The 19217-nt window shown below is 43.6% G+C and overlaps 1 protein-coding gene across 2 annotated transcripts; it reads left to right on the top strand.

Annotated features, from left to right (window-relative positions):
* Positions 1-1116: 1116 nt before the first annotated feature.
* On the top strand, positions 1117-13263 carry sstr1b (somatostatin receptor 1b). 2 transcript variants are annotated; one of them, XM_023948871.2, is made up of 3 exons: positions 1669-2044; positions 5330-5526; positions 9633-13263. In XM_023948871.2, exons 2-3 carry the CDS (start codon positions 5511-5513, stop codon positions 10781-10783), a joined length of 1167 nt encoding a protein of 388 aa, XP_023804639.1. In that variant the 5' UTR covers positions 1669-2044; positions 5330-5510; the 3' UTR covers positions 10784-13263. The 2 variants fall into 2 exon arrangements, with proteins under 2 accessions (XP_023804640.1, XP_023804639.1); XM_023948872.2 differs by lacking the exon at positions 5330-5526 and having other exon boundaries at positions 1117-2044.
* Positions 13264-19217: the final 5954 nt, after the last annotated feature.

Here is a 19217-nt window from a genome sequence, read left to right as displayed (position 1 = left end):
TTTGTTGCAGCCTGCTTGAACATGTTCCACTCTGTGGAGCTGAAACAGTCCTGAAGAGCTTCTGTGGACCCCTCCGGCCAAACCCGTATGCTTTTCCGAACTGGTCTGGCCACTTTCCCTAGGGGTCTGTATGCAGGCATTAGCATCACAGTAGCTGTGTTTACATGGACAAAAGTAATCGGAATGAACGCCTAATCGGAAGAAAAATGTGTCATGTAAACACGCCGTTCGGAATACTCTGCCCAGACTCAGACTCGTTCAGATCAAAATTTCTTTCCGATCGAGATAGGAAGGTTATACCGATTGTTTATCTGATCGTTGTTCATGTAAACGGTTCATTCTGATCGTGGGTCACTACTGCTCTGCTTCAACGTCATGCATAGACGGTGTTTTGCTCCAGAGAATTTTTGGAACTCAAACAGGACAGACCGGCTGCTCTGTGGACGCCCGGTGCCAAGCGCCGCTCCGTCCTCGCCCTAGCCCTCGCCCCGCTGGCTCTTCGCCTCTCCCCTCTCTTACACCCCTCACGAGGGGGGTGCCGGAGAGGAGCGCTTCGTGCCCCGTGACATCTGGACCCTGCGCGGTCCGGGCTCGGGTGCCGGTGGACTGAGTGAACTGTGTCTCTGAGCAGAGCAGCCGAGCTAATCATGTGTGTTTGAGGGGAAGGGAGGATGCTTTGTTACGTGTGTGTTTTGTTGTTTTGTTATGTGTGGGAGACTTCGGACCGCGATCCGTCCCGCTGCTCTGGGTTAGCGGCAGCCGGACTCAGGACAACCGTGTGTCCGGGCAGAGCTCGGACTTCCAACTCACACAGCGGCTTTGGGGCGGTGTGTGAGCTTTTCAAAGCAGAAATGCAGCTCAGCTGTGGGGGAGATGCAGTCGTCGTGGGGGACGGTGAATGTTCAGACCTCAGGAGCAGGCCAGCGTCCCGTAGGGCGTCGAAGTCCGAGGGTTTAGCTACAAATTCGAAGTTTGCTCGATGTCAAGCAGAAACTCGCAGCCATATGTCCGGATAGCTCCCGAACGGTGCGAAGGAAACGTACAAAAACAATAACATTCCGAGACACGAAAACGCCGTTCTGACTGGAGAGAGAGAAGCCGCTGCGTCCGTATGTGCCGCCCTGTTAACGTCACCAATAATGGGGACAAATGGAGAACATTTTTTTTAGTAATAATGAAACAACAACAACAATTAAAATGTAAATCAAGTTAAAAAAAAAAGGCATTAGTCAGAATAGATGTTCAGGCAAAGAGACAAACTTTTTTCTTTTTCCCAACTTCTTTTTGAATTTGACTTGATTGAAAATCTCTTTTTTTGTTGCTCTTTCTTAGTACTACTTTGTTCTTTTGTTAAATTAAACTAAAGTACTCCAGACAGACTGGTTGGGCTTTATTTTGTCATTCTTTCTAACTTTTCTGACCTGACAGGGGGACTCCAGCAGCTCTTTTTTAGTCACAGACTAATGTTTTTCAGCATCTGCCAGACCTTAAATCATTCTCTTTTTCTTCTCGCATCAGTAAAGGAATAAGACTGGTGATTAAATCTCCTTCTGCTGCACATCAAATATCTCCACTCCAGATTCTCATCTTAAATCTCTTTTTCCCCCCTCCTTCGCAAGTCAACAACCCCCCCCCCCCCCCCCCGCATTATGTTCCTCTTATCTCACCTTAAGATGCATCTCGCGCAGAAATGATTGGACTGAGAGCGCACTCCGAGGAGGCATAATGAGATGGTGATGAATCAGAATTGGAACTGAGAGCCGAAGCAGGAGAGAGAAAGGCTGGAGAGACTAAGAGTACATGTGGTGGAGAGCGAGCGGAGCCCACCAGCTCAGAGAGGCGGAGGAGAGGAGCAGCAATCTGCAGCTCAAGCATCTGAGGACGCTGGGAGACATGGCTGCTGATGGACAGGAGGGAGCAGAAAATCCTGGAGCCTCACACTCTGGAGAACAGATGGAGTTGGACACCTCATGTTTGGTCCATCTTCATCATCGCTGTGGCTGAGCCTGGAGGACATCATCGCCCCTGCGGCTGCAGACACACGGTAAGACCTCTGAGGAAATGAAGGATCAGATTTGGCGAAGAAAACAACCCCTTTGTTGTTGTTGTTGTTGTTTATTTGCCCGTTTTTTAAATGGCGCCATGTCGTCGGGTTCCTCTGGAGCATGGAGGTGATCTAAAGTGGAGCAAATGGGGAAAACCTTTATGATTCCAATTTTTTATTTTTAAATCACAAGAACATTTTGGCTCGACCTTCGCCTTTTCTTCGTCCGTCGGCGTTGACCTTTCTGGTGTCCCATATCTAAGGGAACTGAGCTGGAGAGAAGAGAAAACTCTGCTGAACTGAAGATGACAGTTTGACAGACGTGAGACGATATTGAAGGAGGTGTCGGCGGGAAAGTCGCAATGACGCGTGTGCGGTGAGTCCTGACGACAGGTGAAGAAAGTGGACAGAGGGAGAGGAGGCAGGCAGGCCGGGCACACTGCAGTTTGTGCCGACACTTCATCCCTGCAGCCTCCTCTTCACACCCCAACAAATCTACCAAAGCAGTAGGCAGGTTTAACGCTCCAGGCATCATCAGGATGATGAAGGTTGGAGAATCGGCTGACTTGATGACATTAGCTGCTCTTTGACTCAATGTACTGTGCATCATCATGAAAAAAAACTGTTGCTTTCAGGTGAGAAGCCTCTTTGTGCTCCCCTCTCGACATGTTTATGGTGCACTTGCAAAGAAATGCATTTTCCTAAGTTAAGGATTTACATCCAGTGACATAAGGAACAATAACCGGATGACTTTAAACAGGATCTGTCACCAACTGTTGGCTGAGCTTGAAAATCCTCACAATTGAAGGAGTGTGTGTCTGTGGTTGATAAAGAAATCCCAAAGACTCTTCAGGATTCTGACTGATCCACAGTTTCAGAACACGCTTATTTTTTCTGGTTCAAAGCTGAAAACTGCAGGTGAAGATCCGCATTAGAGCTGGACAATACTTCCATGTTTTTATTTTTTTAATTTATTTATTTAATATAAGGGACAGCGCATATTAATAAAAATTTCTGTCAATATGCCAGAGTTAGCCAAAGGGCTATTTTTCATCTTCAGTCCCTGGGTAGATGTTAAAATTACCCTAAAAGATCAAAATAAAATTACATATTTACATAACATTACATACATATGTTAAACAATGCATTCAATAAAATTAGCAGTTAACCTAAAAACAAATTAGTGATAATTTAGTGTAGTGAGAATTTGTTGTTTAAGAACTTATTTAGGGGAAAATCTGGAATTTTCTTTCCCAGCACTCTGCTTTCTTGGGCTTCTGTTCGGAGTACCGTCAGCCCGGCCGTCTCTCGCGATGCGCAGACGTTAGAATGGCAGGAAAGGGGAGCTGGTTCCAGAAACAGGAACAGTGTCTTCAGTTGTACAGGAACAAGCTGTTCTGGTTGAATGCTGCTGCCACCGAAAGTGAGAGACAGACTAATTTGTTTAATCGCCTGAAACAGAGATGCTCCAGCTAGCAGCATCTCACAAAACATCTGCTGTATTTTTTTACTAAACGGTTTTGGAGCTTGTATTTAGCTGCACTAAGTGATCGGACAAATTTCCAAAGGAGATGTTAAAATAAAATAGTTTTCATTAAATAGATTCTGTTTGTACTTTCTGGCCGTATCACCCAGCCCTCTCTTACAAACATCCTTTACATAGATGAACATTTATGGCCCAGGGTCTTGATCTTATGCCTCGTTTCCTCAGAGCGGTCCGGTCCATTTTAGAAGGGTCAAGGCAGTTAAGGCAAGCGTTTCATTGTAAAGTTGGACCACCACAGCTTTAAGTCATAGTAGTGCGACTACAGCAAAAGCAAAGCTATCGACAACAACGGTCATCCAGCAGCTCTTTTTCTTTGGTACTTCGTACAGAAAAGTCATTTAATGTTTTTCGAGAGACGACTGCAAGTAGCACAGAGGAATACGCCGTATTTGCGCGTTCTTTTGTTGTAATGACCTTCCACCAATAGGTGGGTTTCATCTTGTGACGATGACTCCGCCGTAACCGCCCCTTTCCATTTTTCTATGGACTTACAACCAACGGGGGGCAAAAACTGGTTCGGTTTAGTCCGGTTTAATGGGTCCATTTTATAATGGAAACGCTCAGAATACTGGATTGGACCGAACCGCTCAGTGGAAATGAGACTATAAGGTAACAAGCCGCTAATCTGGCCTGACTTTGCCTCTTTTAGATACAACATCAAATAAAAATTAGATGAAGAGTTTAAAAAAAAATCTTCTTCTTCTTGAAGATAAAGATAAACTTTTCAGAGACAATCTGAGTTCGACACAGCTAAGAGATCAATCAGATGAACTTCCATCTGTCCATCTCAATCCCTTTCAGGGTGATGGGCTTGGTGGAGCCGAACCAGCTAGTGCTGGGTGGAGGTGGGGGTTCATCCTGTACATATAACAGGGCCACACATTCACACCCTCCTAGGGGCAACTTATCAACAATTAACCAATGAAGCCTGTGAGGAAGGCAGAGTGCCTGAAGAAAACCCACACATGCATGAGGAGAACGTCTAAACTCCACACAGAAAGGAGCTGAGATTTGAACCGGCAACTTCTCGCTGTGAGGCGAGAGCTAACCGCGACATTTATTATTCTGCTTTTGCTGTTTACAAATTGTTCTGGAGTCTGGCTTAGCGTTTGTACCTTCTTAAACAGCTGGAAAATGGATTTCCCTGAGGAAGTCCTCCCCAAAGGCATCGCTAAATGAAGTGTGACTGGTTTGCACCAACATTTGTTTGGTGTAAACCGTCTCATGGAGCAGTTAGATGAACTGAGGTCTTTCAGATCGGCCACCCTGCCTCTTGCACAGGTTTCGCACTTTCCAACACAACCAGACCGTGAAGATCGCTGACTTGCTGGTTGTTCAATGTGGAGCCCGCTGCCGCACAGCCAGGAGGATTCAGAATTTTATGGACTGGATTTAAAAACAAACAAACACATTTTTGGATTTGTGCCACACTGCTGTCTCCACCTTCCACCTGCTGACTGATCAGCTGTCCTTTTAGCTAATAAGTAAAAAAAAAAACCCATCAGATTTGACCTCATCCCTTTGAGCAGCCCCCCCCACCCAAATCTGTCTGGGGGGCTGAAGGAGGGGCACGTTTGTCATTGGTGCATTATGACGGCTCACCTGAGCTGCAAAAAGATGAGTTGAAATGTTGTTTTCCATTCAATGTCAGCCCCTCTGGAGTCAACCTTGCACGTGCTTTGAAGTTGTGCTCGACGTCTCAGGGGAAAAACAAGCTATGTCTCTTTGTTTCCGCGCAGGTTTCCATAATCTAGGTCACAGGGAAGGGGAACATGATGCATCCTGAGGAGAACCGTCTGCAGGAACCTTCAGAGTTCTGAGTGCTGCAAATAAAAACCGAGAGGTCAAACAGAGCCGGCAAACTCAAAGACTCTTCATGGCCTCAAATGTCAGACGGTGCACTCTGAGTCAGCAGAAGGCATGATTTATATGCAGAGTAAGTGCAAAAAACGACACTGATTTAAAATAAATGCACTTCCCTACTATGGGCTTGGTCACAAATTCACAAAACCAGGTCAAAGCCAACAGTTCAACTGCTTGGCCTGAAGTTGAACCTGCAAACTTCTTTTACAAACACAAGGCAGCTCCGAAGCAGAAGAAAATGGAAAATCAAACGGTTGAACTAATGGAAAACCGTGGAATTATGACACATGAAAGGAAATATCGTTTTGTTTTAAAAATGCCAAAATAAAAGTTTGCTGGATCTATACTGAGAGTATAAGAGATCTATATCAAGAACAGATTGACATCTTTTAAACAACACATCAATAAATGGCCAAGGCAAGCAACAGGCAAAGAGCAGATTTTTCTAGTCGCGTTTTTGTGATGACGGAGGACATTTATAAAGAACATCAAGCCCAAAACTGCATTTTTTAAATATTGCTTCATTCAAATCGTGAATCAGGAGCAGTTAAAGAAAAAATACTGTTTGAAAAATATTGTATTTGTGACATAGAAAATTCACTTTGTGGGACACAAGCTCCCTGCTCAGGGAGGGAAGTGGGGGCGGGGTTGCCCATCACCAATTATCCCACCGATAAACTCAAAAGGTACATTTCTAATGAAATATTGTCACTCTGCAGAAACTATGTCCTAGACAATGACTTTTTTGTGTGTGGCTAAAAAAGTGCTATCCTAGGCACTTTAACCCTTGTGCTATCTTAGATGACCCCACCCTTACTTTGACGTGTCCTCCCTACCATGACAAAGTTGAATAAAGGTGGAAAGATTTCATGTAATCCATGGACACCAGTGAAGATCACAAATCATTGAAGAAAAAAGGTTCAGAGCACTGTCTAGTGGGTCTAGATGACCCAACTCCCAATGTTAAAGTGCCTAGGATAACACAAGGGTTAACATACGGAGTTGGGTCATCTAGACCCACTAGACAGTGCGCTGAACCTTTTTTCTTCAATGATTTGTGATCTTCACTGGTGTCCATGGATTACATGAACTCTTTCCACCTTTATCCACCTTTGTCATGGTAGGAAGAACACGTCAGTGTAAGGGTGACCCCATAGGATAGCAAAAGGGTTAAAAAACCACTGCCACTTTGAAAATAGATCAAAATATGATCAGAGTGGGACTTTAATGATCGTTTTAGGGCTGCTAATCTGAATTCAGCTTAGCTCCTCACCTTCTCTCTCCAGTCCGGCTCCAAAACAGAGCATTCAACAATCCTTTCAAAAAAGAAGAAAATAGGATCATGCAAAAAAAGAAAAATATTATGAGTAACTACCCCACGACTCTCCTAATACATTCCTAAATTATTACAGAGAAAGTGTGGAAATGGCTCCCACAGCCACTTCTCGGTCGTTGCTCCGTTTCCACTGCCCGTCAGGACGGCTGCTGTTAAGTGGGACATAACGGGAACTTTTCCTGCCGCTCCGTGTTCAGTAGTTTTCCTCCTTGTCCTGCAGAAGGCTTTGCTGAATGCACATCATGCAAGGCTGCGTCTGCCCACCATTTATCCTGCAGTCCGGTTCCGTCACACACCTGACACCCGCCTCCTCACCACCTTTTGCAGACGACCTGAAAAGAGATGCCTTCTCCCAAAGCCACCCACACACTCCAGCTACACTCACTCGTCATGGCACGCCACCTGTGGAGGATCACTGTTACCCACAACTGACCACATGCATGCATGCACACACACATGTACACACACCCATATGCACATGCTCATGCAGACATATACATCCACGCATGCACATGTATGTATGTATGCACAAGGATCCATGCAGACAGACATGTACACAAGCAAACATATGTACACAAACACATATGTCCACACGAACAAATGCACACAGACACAGAAATATATACACAAGCAAATGCATGGACACGCACATTTTGACATACATGGGCAACCCCTACACACATGTTCACACAAAAACATGCTTATATGCAAACACATGTACACAAACGCATGCAAGTACATGCTCATATAGACATACACATCTACGCATGCACACACATATGTACATGAACGCATGCATACACACGCACATGAAGATACACACCTGCACGGATTCATGTATACATGCCGGTGCATGCACACTTGTACACACTCAGGTATACACAAAAATTTTGCAACCCACTCATGCACGTACATTTACACACACAAACACTCATACACAGACACACACACACAATTGCATGCACACACTTATACCCACACACACGGATGTGTATAGGCTCTCACACACGTTTACACAAGTGTATTCGCACATGCATGCAAACAAGCAAACACAGATGCGTGTACATGTATTCATATACATGCACACACACACACACAAAGGTGTGACTTGAAATGAGGAATTCAGTTGACTAAAAAACAACTGTGAAAATTGGGAAAAAATTGTTTAAATTCTAATGGATCATTTGGCAAATTTTCAGATTCAGTTTGGCCACAAAGTGTCAAAGGTTTCTGTGTTCCTCTGCAGTTCATGAGAACTTTGAGAAACCGTTTATTTACAGCACTTTTTAGACTTGAGATAACTAGATTAAAAATGGTTTGGGAGTGTTTGAAACTTTCACATCAACTCTGTAATTTATATTTATATAACCTTTATTTGGGTGGCCGTGGTGCAGTGGTATAGGCGGTCGACCCCTGATGGAAAGATTCTAGGTTCCATTCCCGCCTTGCCTGCCCATGTTTCAAAGTGTCCTTGGGCAAGACACTGAACCCCACCTTGCCTCTGGTGGAAGGTTGGCACCAGTGTTCGGCAGCGGAGCCGCCACCAGTGTGTGAATGTGTGTGTGACTGTAAAGCGCTTTGGGCCTTAGAGGAAGGTAGAAAGCGCTATACAAGTACACAGTAGGGTTGTGCCGATGGACGATATCATCGTCCATCGTGATGGGTGACTGACATCCCGATGGAGAGACCACCATCGTGATGCCACGCCCCCGCCACGTTGCGCGTCGACACCATAAGCCGCGGTTACATGTACAAAATATCTTGATGGGATCAATGGTCGGATTAGAATCCAACCGTGTACATGGGCCCAGAAAAATGTTTTCAGAATATAAAAACGTTCACTAAGGTCACACTTTCCGTCGGAATAAATCATTCGCACATGCGCAGTAGGGTTTGAAAAACGGAAGGATATAAACTCCTCCGAGCGGCTTTTTTTTTTTTCAAACTTTATTGTATGTAACAATTCAATACAAAACATTGTTAAACAGCGCCGAGCGGCTATATATATTGACATGTCAGCTCGGTAAAATACGAGACGATCTTCTAAACGTGCTTTTAAAAATGTTACGGTTATTATGAAAAACCTGTTCGCTCATCATTTGAATTTTAATCCGTGTGGTCAGTGCTTTTTCTGAACGAAGCCAGGATTAGCAGTATGCTAACACAGGCTAACAACATTAGCTTTGGGTGGTGCTGCTTGCTGGCTGCACGTAAACATGTAAGAATAACATCAGCCTTTATTTAGTCGGGACACGACTGGAAACACAAATCCGCGTGATTGTTTGAATGTTTTCTAAGGACTGAGCGACATTTCTGCTTTGAAGCTCAAACCGCTGTTTGTGCTGACGATCCGAGCTGTGCTCAGACACACACTTTTAGACCCGGTTCTGAGTTCGGTTGCTTGTACCCCTAGAGCTGCGGGACGGATCGCAGTCTTAAATATCCCACACATATCACTCATGTACCCCCCCCCCCCCCCCTTCCCATCAAACACAAAGCTGTAAGTCCGCACTCCCCCGGAAGTGCGGGAGCGGACTACTTCTCTTCTATGTTGTTTGTTACTTTTTTTGTTAAAGTCACTTCCCTCAGTTTATACTGGATCATCGCGGATCGGGAAATAAAATGAAAAAAGCAAAAAAACGAATAGCAGTTATATTAGAACGAAAAATGTAAAAATACCCCCCCCCGACGATGTCATCGTCCATCCCGATGGTTGACAGCAAACATCGTCAACGGCCAATTTAAGGGACATCGCCCAACCCTAGTACACAGCATTTACCATTTTATTTTGAACATGTACAAAACTGTTGTTTCGAACATTTAATTGTTCCACTTTTTTGCAGACATTCAAGGGGAATTTGGCATCGACTACTCATCAAAGCCAACTATGGATTTTAATGGCACCAGGGATTATGAGGTCTCGCCTGCAGGACTCCCACAGAACATGAGCTTGGACTATGAGGACGGCTACCATGAGGAGAATGCCAGCAAAATTATCATCCCGTCCATCTATGCTTTGGTCTGCTGTTTAGGTCTCACCGGTAATGCCATGGTCATCTACGTGATTCTGAAGTACGCCAAAATGAAAACTGCCACAAACATCTACATTCTGAACTTGGCTATTGCTGACGAGTTGTTCATGTTGAGCGTTCCTTTCCTGGCGACATCGGCCGCCATTCGGCACTGGCCCTTTGGCTCGGTCATGTGCAGACTGGTGCTGAGTGTAGATGGTATTAATATGTTCACGTCCATCTTTTGCCTGACTGTGCTAAGTGTTGACCGTTACGTAGCAGTGGTCCATCCAATCAAAGCTGCCCGCTATCGCAGACCAACTGTAGCCAAAGTAGTGAATGTGTGTGTCTGGGGGCTTTCTTTTATCGTCATCCTGCCCATCATTATCTTTGCAGACACCGTCCCTGCAGAGGACGGTGGAGTGGACTGCAACTTCTTGTGGCCTGAGGCATTCTGGTCAGAAGCTTTTGTGGTGTACACCTTCCTGTTGGGCTTCCTTTTGCCGGTTGGAGCCATCTGCTTTTGCTATTGTTTGATAGTGGCCAGGATGCGCGCAGTGGGCCTTAAAGCCGGCTGGCTCCAGCGACGACGATCGGAGAAGAAGATAACCCGTATGGTGCTTCTGGTTGTTGCAGTGTTTGTTCTCTGCTGGATGCCTTTCTACATCGTCCAGCTGGTTAGCGTTTTCCACCGTCCGCCCAATCCGATGGTCACACAGCTCTTTGTCATCCTTAGCTATGCCAACAGTGGTGCTAATCCTATTCTCTATGGCTTTGTGTCTGAAAATTTCCGGCGTTCTTTCCAGCGAATTGTGTGTTTTCGGTGGCTGGAGCCTGGGCTGGATGAAGAGCAGGTGGACTATTGTGCTGTTGCCTTGAAGAGGAAGACTACACGCAACCACCTGGAGATACCCAAGGACTACATGGCTTCGGATGTGCTGTTTCGCAATGGGACATACACCTCCCGGACAACTACACTGTAACGTTCAACCAAACCTCATGAAAGATGTTTCTAATTGGACCGTTGATAGTACAGATGGAAAGTACTAGCAACTGTTGTGTTTTTTTTTGTTGCTCTTCAATCATTCAAAGGATAACAGTCAAAACATAAAGATAAAAAAGATTCTGAGGCTTAAGAAATCCACAGCTGCTTTTTTATTAAGGAAGTGACTTTACGTGAATAACTGGAATCTCTGCAATGAAAGTCGTTTTTTGTGTGAAAACTTCCAACAAAAAATTATTCTTCAAGTTTATGATTGATGATATGTTTTTATCGATGTGCACAGAGATGTTTTAATTTGGAGTATCTTTTGTTTAGGCTATTGGATAAAAAACATTAGAGGCCTCAAAAAAACAAAACAACTATTATCCAAGTCTGTTTCTCGATCGAACCCACCCAAAATATTTGAATTGAACTAAATTCTATGTTTATCGACTTAATCCAACCCAATGTCTCCCATGTTTTAGTTCCTGATACTTACTCATTCACACTGTAGCAACAAACAACCAACCAACAAACCCACACTACGCCAAGCACCAACAAGAATCTGGATGCAAACAAAATGTTTGTGATTGGTTAGGTGGAGAATGCTGGACTTCTCCTCCACGAGGAAAGCTAAGGTTAGTAATACTTGTAATGAACATGTAAAGGATAAAGTAGCTTTGCTGTCACATTGTTCAGATGACCACCCGACCCCTTTACGGTTAAAGACCACGTCCCACAGCCACTATGTGAATTTTGCACATTTTCCATGTATGACGTTTCTGTCTTTTGTGATACGTTGTGATGTACGTAATTCGTAAGTGTTTCTTGCGTTCGTCATGCATGGATGTACATCGAGGATTTCGGCCGAGGGGTCTTTACACGAATTCTGCTTTGAGCCGTTCAAATTTTTTGGTCGGTTGAGAATTGCGCAGTTTATGCGTGTTTTACGTTGGTTATATGCAATTATTCTATAACTCTTGTGCAATTTGGGCGGGAGTTTTGCGAGATGCATACACAAAGTTGCGTCATTCCATGACCGTTTCCCGTATGTCTAATGGACTTTTCATGTATTTACCACCAATCCATAACTTTTATGTCATGTATGCGGCGCACATATCACGTACAATATACGTAATGGACGCACAGATTTTGGGCCAGATTTGGATTTTACGTTGATTTTTGTGTTCTTTGTGTGGTTTCTTTGTACTTACTCAGTGGTTTTGACATGGTTCCTTCGTATTGCATATGTGAATATTTTACATGAAAGGACCACAACTTTTCTCACTTTTTAGACGTGTATATTCACATATGACCAGTTTTCATCCGTGCAATTTGGGCAAAATGTGCGTAGTGGCTGTATGACCCGACCTTGAGGAAGAGTTTGGTGCAAAGGCACGTTCTGAGTCAGTGCAAAGTCAATCCACCCGTTTTATGATCAGCTAAGACAGCAGCTATCCAGAAAATTAAAGATCTTGCTTTTTTCGTCCATCTTCTACATAAAGTCCTCCTATAGCCCAACAGTTTTCAGTAGACATCCAAAACGTTTTCATCCAATATGGTTGGATAGGCCAATGTGTGAATTCCCTATCCATTAAAACCCAGAGGACACATAAAAAGGCACAATTAACCAAAGTAACCCAGTTTCTAATCCAGGTTAATATGTTATTGGTAATAAAGAAAAATCTGTGCTAGTAATGTCTGGTAATTGGGACAGTAGAGTAGGAAGCGGTAAGATGAATTACGCTGAATTGTCATGGTTCGGTCAAATGCACACATCAGTGATGAACTTGAAAGTCTGTGTTCCTGTTGTTTCTGTTCTTTTGTAGCATCTCTGTCATGATGAAATCCGTTTTGTCATGTCTGAAAAATACTGGACATCAGTCAAAGTGTTTACATGTACCGATTAGCATGAAGTGACCACTTTAGTGTCAGTTTTGCAGAGACGTTTTTCTAACTGAACTCACAACAGGACTTTTAACATTAAAAACACCAAACAGATACCTTTATACGGTTTTCATGTTATGATTCATTTAATGAAAGATAATCTGTATGTACCAACATTCTTTCTGGAACATGTGTGTTTTTCTTACATGTTGTTTTTCCTGGGTGACGTGTAATGGAATGAGTGTCTTTAGAAAAGCCTGTTCTGCAGTCAGTGCAGCGTCCGTAAGGAGGGAGAGAAATGTTTGGTGTTGTTGGTTCTGGAACGAGCTCAGGATGTACGTTTTCATTATTTCTGTATATATGTTGCTGTATTTGTTCGGAGAGTCTGTTAAAGTGTGACGCTTCTGCGTCCGCAGCTGCTCGGCTTAAACATCGTGACCATAAAAGCTTTTGATTGCTTTTCAATTTGATTATCAAAATGGTAAAGTCTTTTTCTTACAGTAAATGAATGTAAAATCATTTCCATCACGATGTTCTTATTGTTGTAAGACAATTTATTTTTGGCAATAAATCTGTATAAAGAGAGCTGTTCAATAGAGGGAGTTAAAATGCTCAGAAATGCTTTTTTACATCCAGAGAAAGCAGTTTGAACTCTACGTTGCTACACAGGCAGTCAAGGTCCAACCATTCAAGTAAAAACTGAGTGTCAGTGAATGAAAATCGACTTTTGCTGCTTGAGCTGCCGCTCCCGATCAGCTGCCATCCTCTTCTTCCTCCGTTCAGGAAGGTTCGGTCATTTTTGTTACATTTTCAGATTCACGGCCTCTCCACTCACTCACACACTGTAATGTTCATCCTTATAAAAAGATTCTCTGCTTTTGGATCTGGACTCTTCCCTGGCCGTAAAATACTTCATTTTTTATGAGATTTTCCTGACACTCGCTGAAAAGGAAGGTTCACAGTGATGTTTTATTTTAAGACTAACTCATAAACCTCCTTTGATCTGGTGTTTGTATGAAAAAAATCAATGTTTCTGTGGTTTCTGCTCCCTTGAAGTGGGAGATGTTAGCAGAGGTGCTGCTAGAGTCTCTGGGGATTCTGGGCAAAAACTCACAGGGGCCCCCCTTCAAACAGTTTTCATGCCTCCTGTATATTCCATCATCTTATACTAAAGTAGAAGAATGAAAGTCGGGTTTTATCATTTTTACATCAAAATTTCACATTTTAGAGAAAAACACAGAGGACTTTCAGTTTAAAACTAAACCATCAAAGAGTAAAACCTGGCTAACATCAAAGAAAGAGCGTCAGAACTCTGCTGCTCGTCAGAACGCTGGTGCTACAGCTTTATCCAGAACCAGGACTGATCTCACCACCCCTGGTCTCGAGTCGTCGCTCTACCAGTTCAATTGATTTTGAAGCGCTGCTCTAGTTTATAGACGCCTTATCCTTTGTGCTATCTAGGCACTTTAACGTTGGGAGTTGGGTCATCTAGACCCCCTAGACAGTGCTCTGAACCTTTTTTCTTCAATGATTTGTGATCTTCACTGGTTTCCATGGATTACATGAAATCTTTCCACCTTTATCCACCTTTGTCATAGTAGGGAGAACACGTCAATGTAAGGGTGGGGTCATCTAAGATAACACAAGGGTTACGGAACTTTAAAATTCACTGGTCATGGTGACTCAAAGGAAAAACAAGTCACAGTACAAATAACCACCAAACAAACAAACAAATAAATCAATAGATGAATACTTTTGATGGCCCGGTCATAAAAGGGAGTTGTGCAGTCCGGTGGCTGTGGGGATCATCGACCTGCGGTAACACTCGTTCCTACACTAGTGGTTCACAGTTGCCTGCAGTGGCTGAAAGCTGTTGTCCATGATGGATCTGAGCTTGGTCAGCATCCTCCTCTCACTCACCTCCTCCACAGAGACAAAGCTGACCCTCCTGACCCGGTTGGTGCCGGTCGCTCCCCAGAAGGCAGCCGCAGAGGAGAGCAGAAGCTACCAGAGTCTAAAAAAGACCTAAAGGTGGAGTCGGTGGAGGCGACTTTGGCCCTGCTTAAACAGATCGTCACTGCAGTGGGACCAGTGCAGGTTTTAACTGAGGTGAACACCAAATGTCCTTGAAACTCTTTGGTTTGGTTAACCCTTGTGCTATCCTAGGCACTTTAACGTTGGGTCATCTAGACCCACAAGACAGTGCGCTGAACCTTTTTTCTTCAATGATTTGTGATCTTCACTGGTGTCCATGGATTACATGACATCTTTCCACCTTTATCCACCTTTGTCATGGTAGCGAAAACGCGTCAATGGTCATCTTGACCCCATAGGATAGCACAAGGGTTACACACATGTCAGATCTGCTTTAGGTTGATTATCCCAGCAGAACCCAGCAGATGGTGGAACAGAGCCAGAACTCTTTTGAGTCAACCAGGTTAAGCGATGGGAGGGGCACTCAATCAACATGGTGGCACAACCCAAGACAAGAGCTGCCTCCTGCTTTTGTGGCAACCTTTTGGTGTCAGGATGTTTTGATTTGAGTTGGTAAAAATCATGGCTCTAAAAAGTGATCCTAACGATTTTTTTAAACGTGACAGATGGCAGTCATGTGCTTCTTTCCTGCTTTGCTGCCTGCTTTCTAATTACAATGGTTGAGATCAAAGTGAGGGATAGTAGACATATTTCTCAAAAGAAATCTGCAGCTTTTAACCTTCTGCATTGAACATTCTTGCAGAGACGATGAGCTGCCTTTGGGTGTCGCTGCTTTCAGCTGCTCACAGATGGAACCAGCTTCCTAATGAGCTCGGGTGTTTCCAATCCTCACCCATGTTTACACCCAAACTCCAAAACCTTTCTTGGTGCCTGGTTTGACAGGCTGCATCACTAGCATGTCTGCTCTTTTCTTTTTTGACTTTCCATCTCCTTGTTATGATTTAATGCAGCTCCAGCTTCATTGTTCCACCCTATTAGAGCTCTGGATACCGGTGGAACCTGCTGCACTGCACTGCACTGCCACCCCCATTCCCACATTTAGTTAGAGTGACTCATAAGCACTCAGTTTGAGGTCGATGGTTGTCTCTACAGCAGCCAGGAAGACTATGAGAACCCCAAATTGAAGGTACTCGTCCTCATAAAACGGTGGAGAAACACGTTTAACATTTTCCTCCTGTTTGTTATTTCTCTGACCTGCTTGCTGTACGCTGTGCAGACAGAAATATGTCCGTGAAGAGACGTTGCTGGTTAACGCGGGGCTGAGCCCAAACCTGACCTTTTCTGAAGCCGGAGAGCCAAACTCTGTGAGGAGGGACGAGCCGAAAAGCCTGTTTATTATCAAATGTCTAGTTTTGATTGTGGAGAGCTTTTCCTGTCAAAGCTATGGGTCAAGAAGGTAACGCATGCCTTTCTCTGCAGGCCTCTGGGGACGGGGTCTTCTCATGAGAGCTTGACAAATGACCATGTTTAGAGGGAATTCTACGGGTCTAAAGACTTAAAAAAACACAAGAATCTGCAAAGTTACGAGGTTAGGAACACAAAAGTTCTGTTATGAAGCTATCAGCCATCTCTTTGCAGGTGATTTATGGAAAGATTCTCCAATTAAGGACCCACTCTGGGGAAAATCAGGTTTTTGGTGTTTATATATGTCCTCCATCATCAAAAAAGTTCATATAAAGTAAATCAAGCCTAAAATGTAATGTCACTCTCTGAATCAGGAGCAGACCAAGAAATGCAGTTGGAAAAAGGAGAATATATGTTGGTCGGGCAAATGTTACAAATGAAAATGTGAATTTGGCAGCTTTGTCACGCTAAACGGAAACGTATGTGGGCAAAATCAAAGATAGGAAAAAAGCGAGATGAGACATAACATATACGAAAATGTTGTGGTTATGCAAACGCAAAAATAATTTTTTAGGCAAAAAACAAATAGAAAGCAAAAAAAAAAACCTGAAAAGAAAAAGGCTTTTGAAAGAAAAATTAAACATTTTGAAAGCAAAATATATATATTTGAAAGCAAATATTTAATATATTCATTTGCAGCTTAGAAGGTTTTGTGTGCAACGTGGTGACATAAATATTACTCCATCCAAGCTCCGGCTCCGCTCCATTCTGATTCATCCACTTGCAGACAAACAGATCCATCTACGTCTTTGTTTTCTTCGTCTGGAATCTGGCTCCAAACCACTCGGCATGATAGCTTCAATGTTCCTCGCCATTTTTATTGCAGCAGTACTGTTAAGTCTGTGAGCTAGTGGCAGAGTGTGTAAACAGAGATCTCTCAGCAATAGGGAGGGGCAGGGGGGCCATGCCAAGGGTCCTGCCCACAATTCAGAGGTGAAAATTGTATGAACTCCTGCCGCTCTGCAGAATGTATTTCCTAGAAAACTAAAACAAATTTTTTTTTTTGGTTAAAAAAAGCATAATCGTAATTATGATTATGCCTGAAGTGGGACTTCACCATCCCTTGTGCTATCTTGTGGGGTCCAAATGACCCACTCCCAACGTTGATAGCACAAGGGTTATTGGTGTTTTACCTCCCAGGGTGTAAAAGTGACGGTTCTCCGTCAAGAAATTTCCACCGCTGTCTCCCGCACACCTTCCCATCAAAAACAAAAACGTGAAAATGGACTTCAGGGCCACGTTTGGAGCAAAAAGACACGCAAACGTCCATGAAGACACCATGACGCAGCTGTGGCTCTGAAGAGCCTTTGCGGTGGAGCATAACTGTGTCCATATTAGGGACTGACACCGGTCCGTGATCTGGACATGGGCTAAGGGGCTGAAACCAGGCAAACATTGAGAAAAAAAACAGGCTTTTTAAACTCACAAGCACAATCCTGGACGTGACAAACCTAGTAAGACTGTTGAAGTGGAAAAATTCCTCTGAATTCAGACTATTTTCAAGTTTAAACCTTTTCAGCCTCACAGATGTAACAAGCAGAAAATGAGCCAAATCTGCAGATCTGATAATTGATTTTGACAAAAACCTGAATGACATCCTGAACAGAAATCTTCGAACAGCCTTACGTTGTTGAACCGCGAGGGCGCATCAGTATCGGCGCGCTGCAGAGATCAGACATGCTGAAGCTCTCAGACACTGTTGACACCCCCCACCCCCCCTTATCTGCAGCTCAGTGGGAAAGCATGAAGAAACCATGAAAGTGCACAGACAGAGTCCTGGAGGCTTAAAGGTCAACTCTCATTCCACAGACTGTAGCTTCATAGATTTGCTTTTCAAACATTAGAATAGTTTGCAGAGTTGGAGTTCATCCCACTGCGCTCCTCAAACACCCAATAGGTAAACAGTTTTCTGATCCTGAAGAAAATCTGCAGGCTTTTGTGTTCCACATGGACGGCTCGTTGCAGACCTATAACTCACCCTGTGACCTGCTGTCATTTTTCTCAATCCCTTCTCCATTAAAGCTGTCCCAAAGCTGAGTTTTCTTCTAGCAAATCAACCTGTCTCCATGTCCTTCCTGTCTTTTGTTTGCATTCTTTTTCTTGAGAACAGATAATGCGGAGGAGATGAGCGAGAATCGCTGCCTGAGAGAATTGCGAAGCTTGTTTTTATTGTTTAATCCAGTTGGTTTGGGGTTTTAGACATTTGGTGGCAGTGATCAGCCGCTATATTAAAGCCATTCATCACTCTCATTTGCTTTAGCCTGTTGACAAACCGCCAATTATGACCCGACAGACTGTGCTGTGGACTGTGGGAGGCGGTCAGTGTACCTGCAGAGAAAAAAGTAAGATTTGTTTGAAGAATTCCTTCAATTCCGATTCCAGAAGGCTGTCATATCCAAATCCATGTCCAAAGACCCCAAAGTAAGCATTTGGACAATCAACTATCATTAAGTTTTAATGGCATAGACCTGCTCTGATGAAAATTGTGTTTTGAACATTTATAAACTGCATTTATGAGTGTTTCTTTATTTATATTGTTGTAAACCAGAAACAGAAGAAAAATGTCGTATGAAAAAGATTATATTTGTGACATTGAAAGTACTCTAGGCGGGGCCACAGACCGTTCTGATGCATTCACCTGCAGACAAATAGATCCATGAACGTCTTTGTTTTCCTCGTCTGAGCTGGAATCTGGATCTAAACTCTACGACTGAATAGCTCTGACATTGTTCTTTTGTTGCACCGCTAATATTAGGTTGGAGGTGTGAGAAGCTCTAAGCTAAAAGGAGGGAGTGTAAACAGAGAGCTCTCGGCAACTGGGGCATTATGTTATAACATGGTCTTGGGACATTTGTCGGATGATGGAGGACAAATATAAAGAAAATTAAGCCAAAAAATTCCTTTCTGAGTATGTCTTTATTTTTTTGTGAATCAGGAAAAGACAGAAAAAAATACAGTTAGAAAAGATTGTTGTTACGTAGTAAACATGTTGGTTGGGCTACAAGCTCCGTGCTCCGCTCCATTCTAGTGCATCCACTTGCAGACAAATAGATCCATCTACGTGTCTGCGCCATTGGTCCCGCCCACACCTCAGAGGTGAATTTCTAATGAACTACTGCTGCTCTGCAGAAACTATGATCTGACACGTT

The sequence above is a fragment of the Oryzias latipes genome, chromosome 18 (assembly GCF_053564925.1).
Source record: "Oryzias latipes strain Hd-rR chromosome 18, Olatipes_Hd-rR_3.1".
Taxonomy (NCBI): Eukaryota; Metazoa; Chordata; class Actinopteri; order Beloniformes; family Adrianichthyidae; genus Oryzias; species Oryzias latipes.
This window is presented reverse-complemented; position numbering and strand designations above follow the sequence as displayed.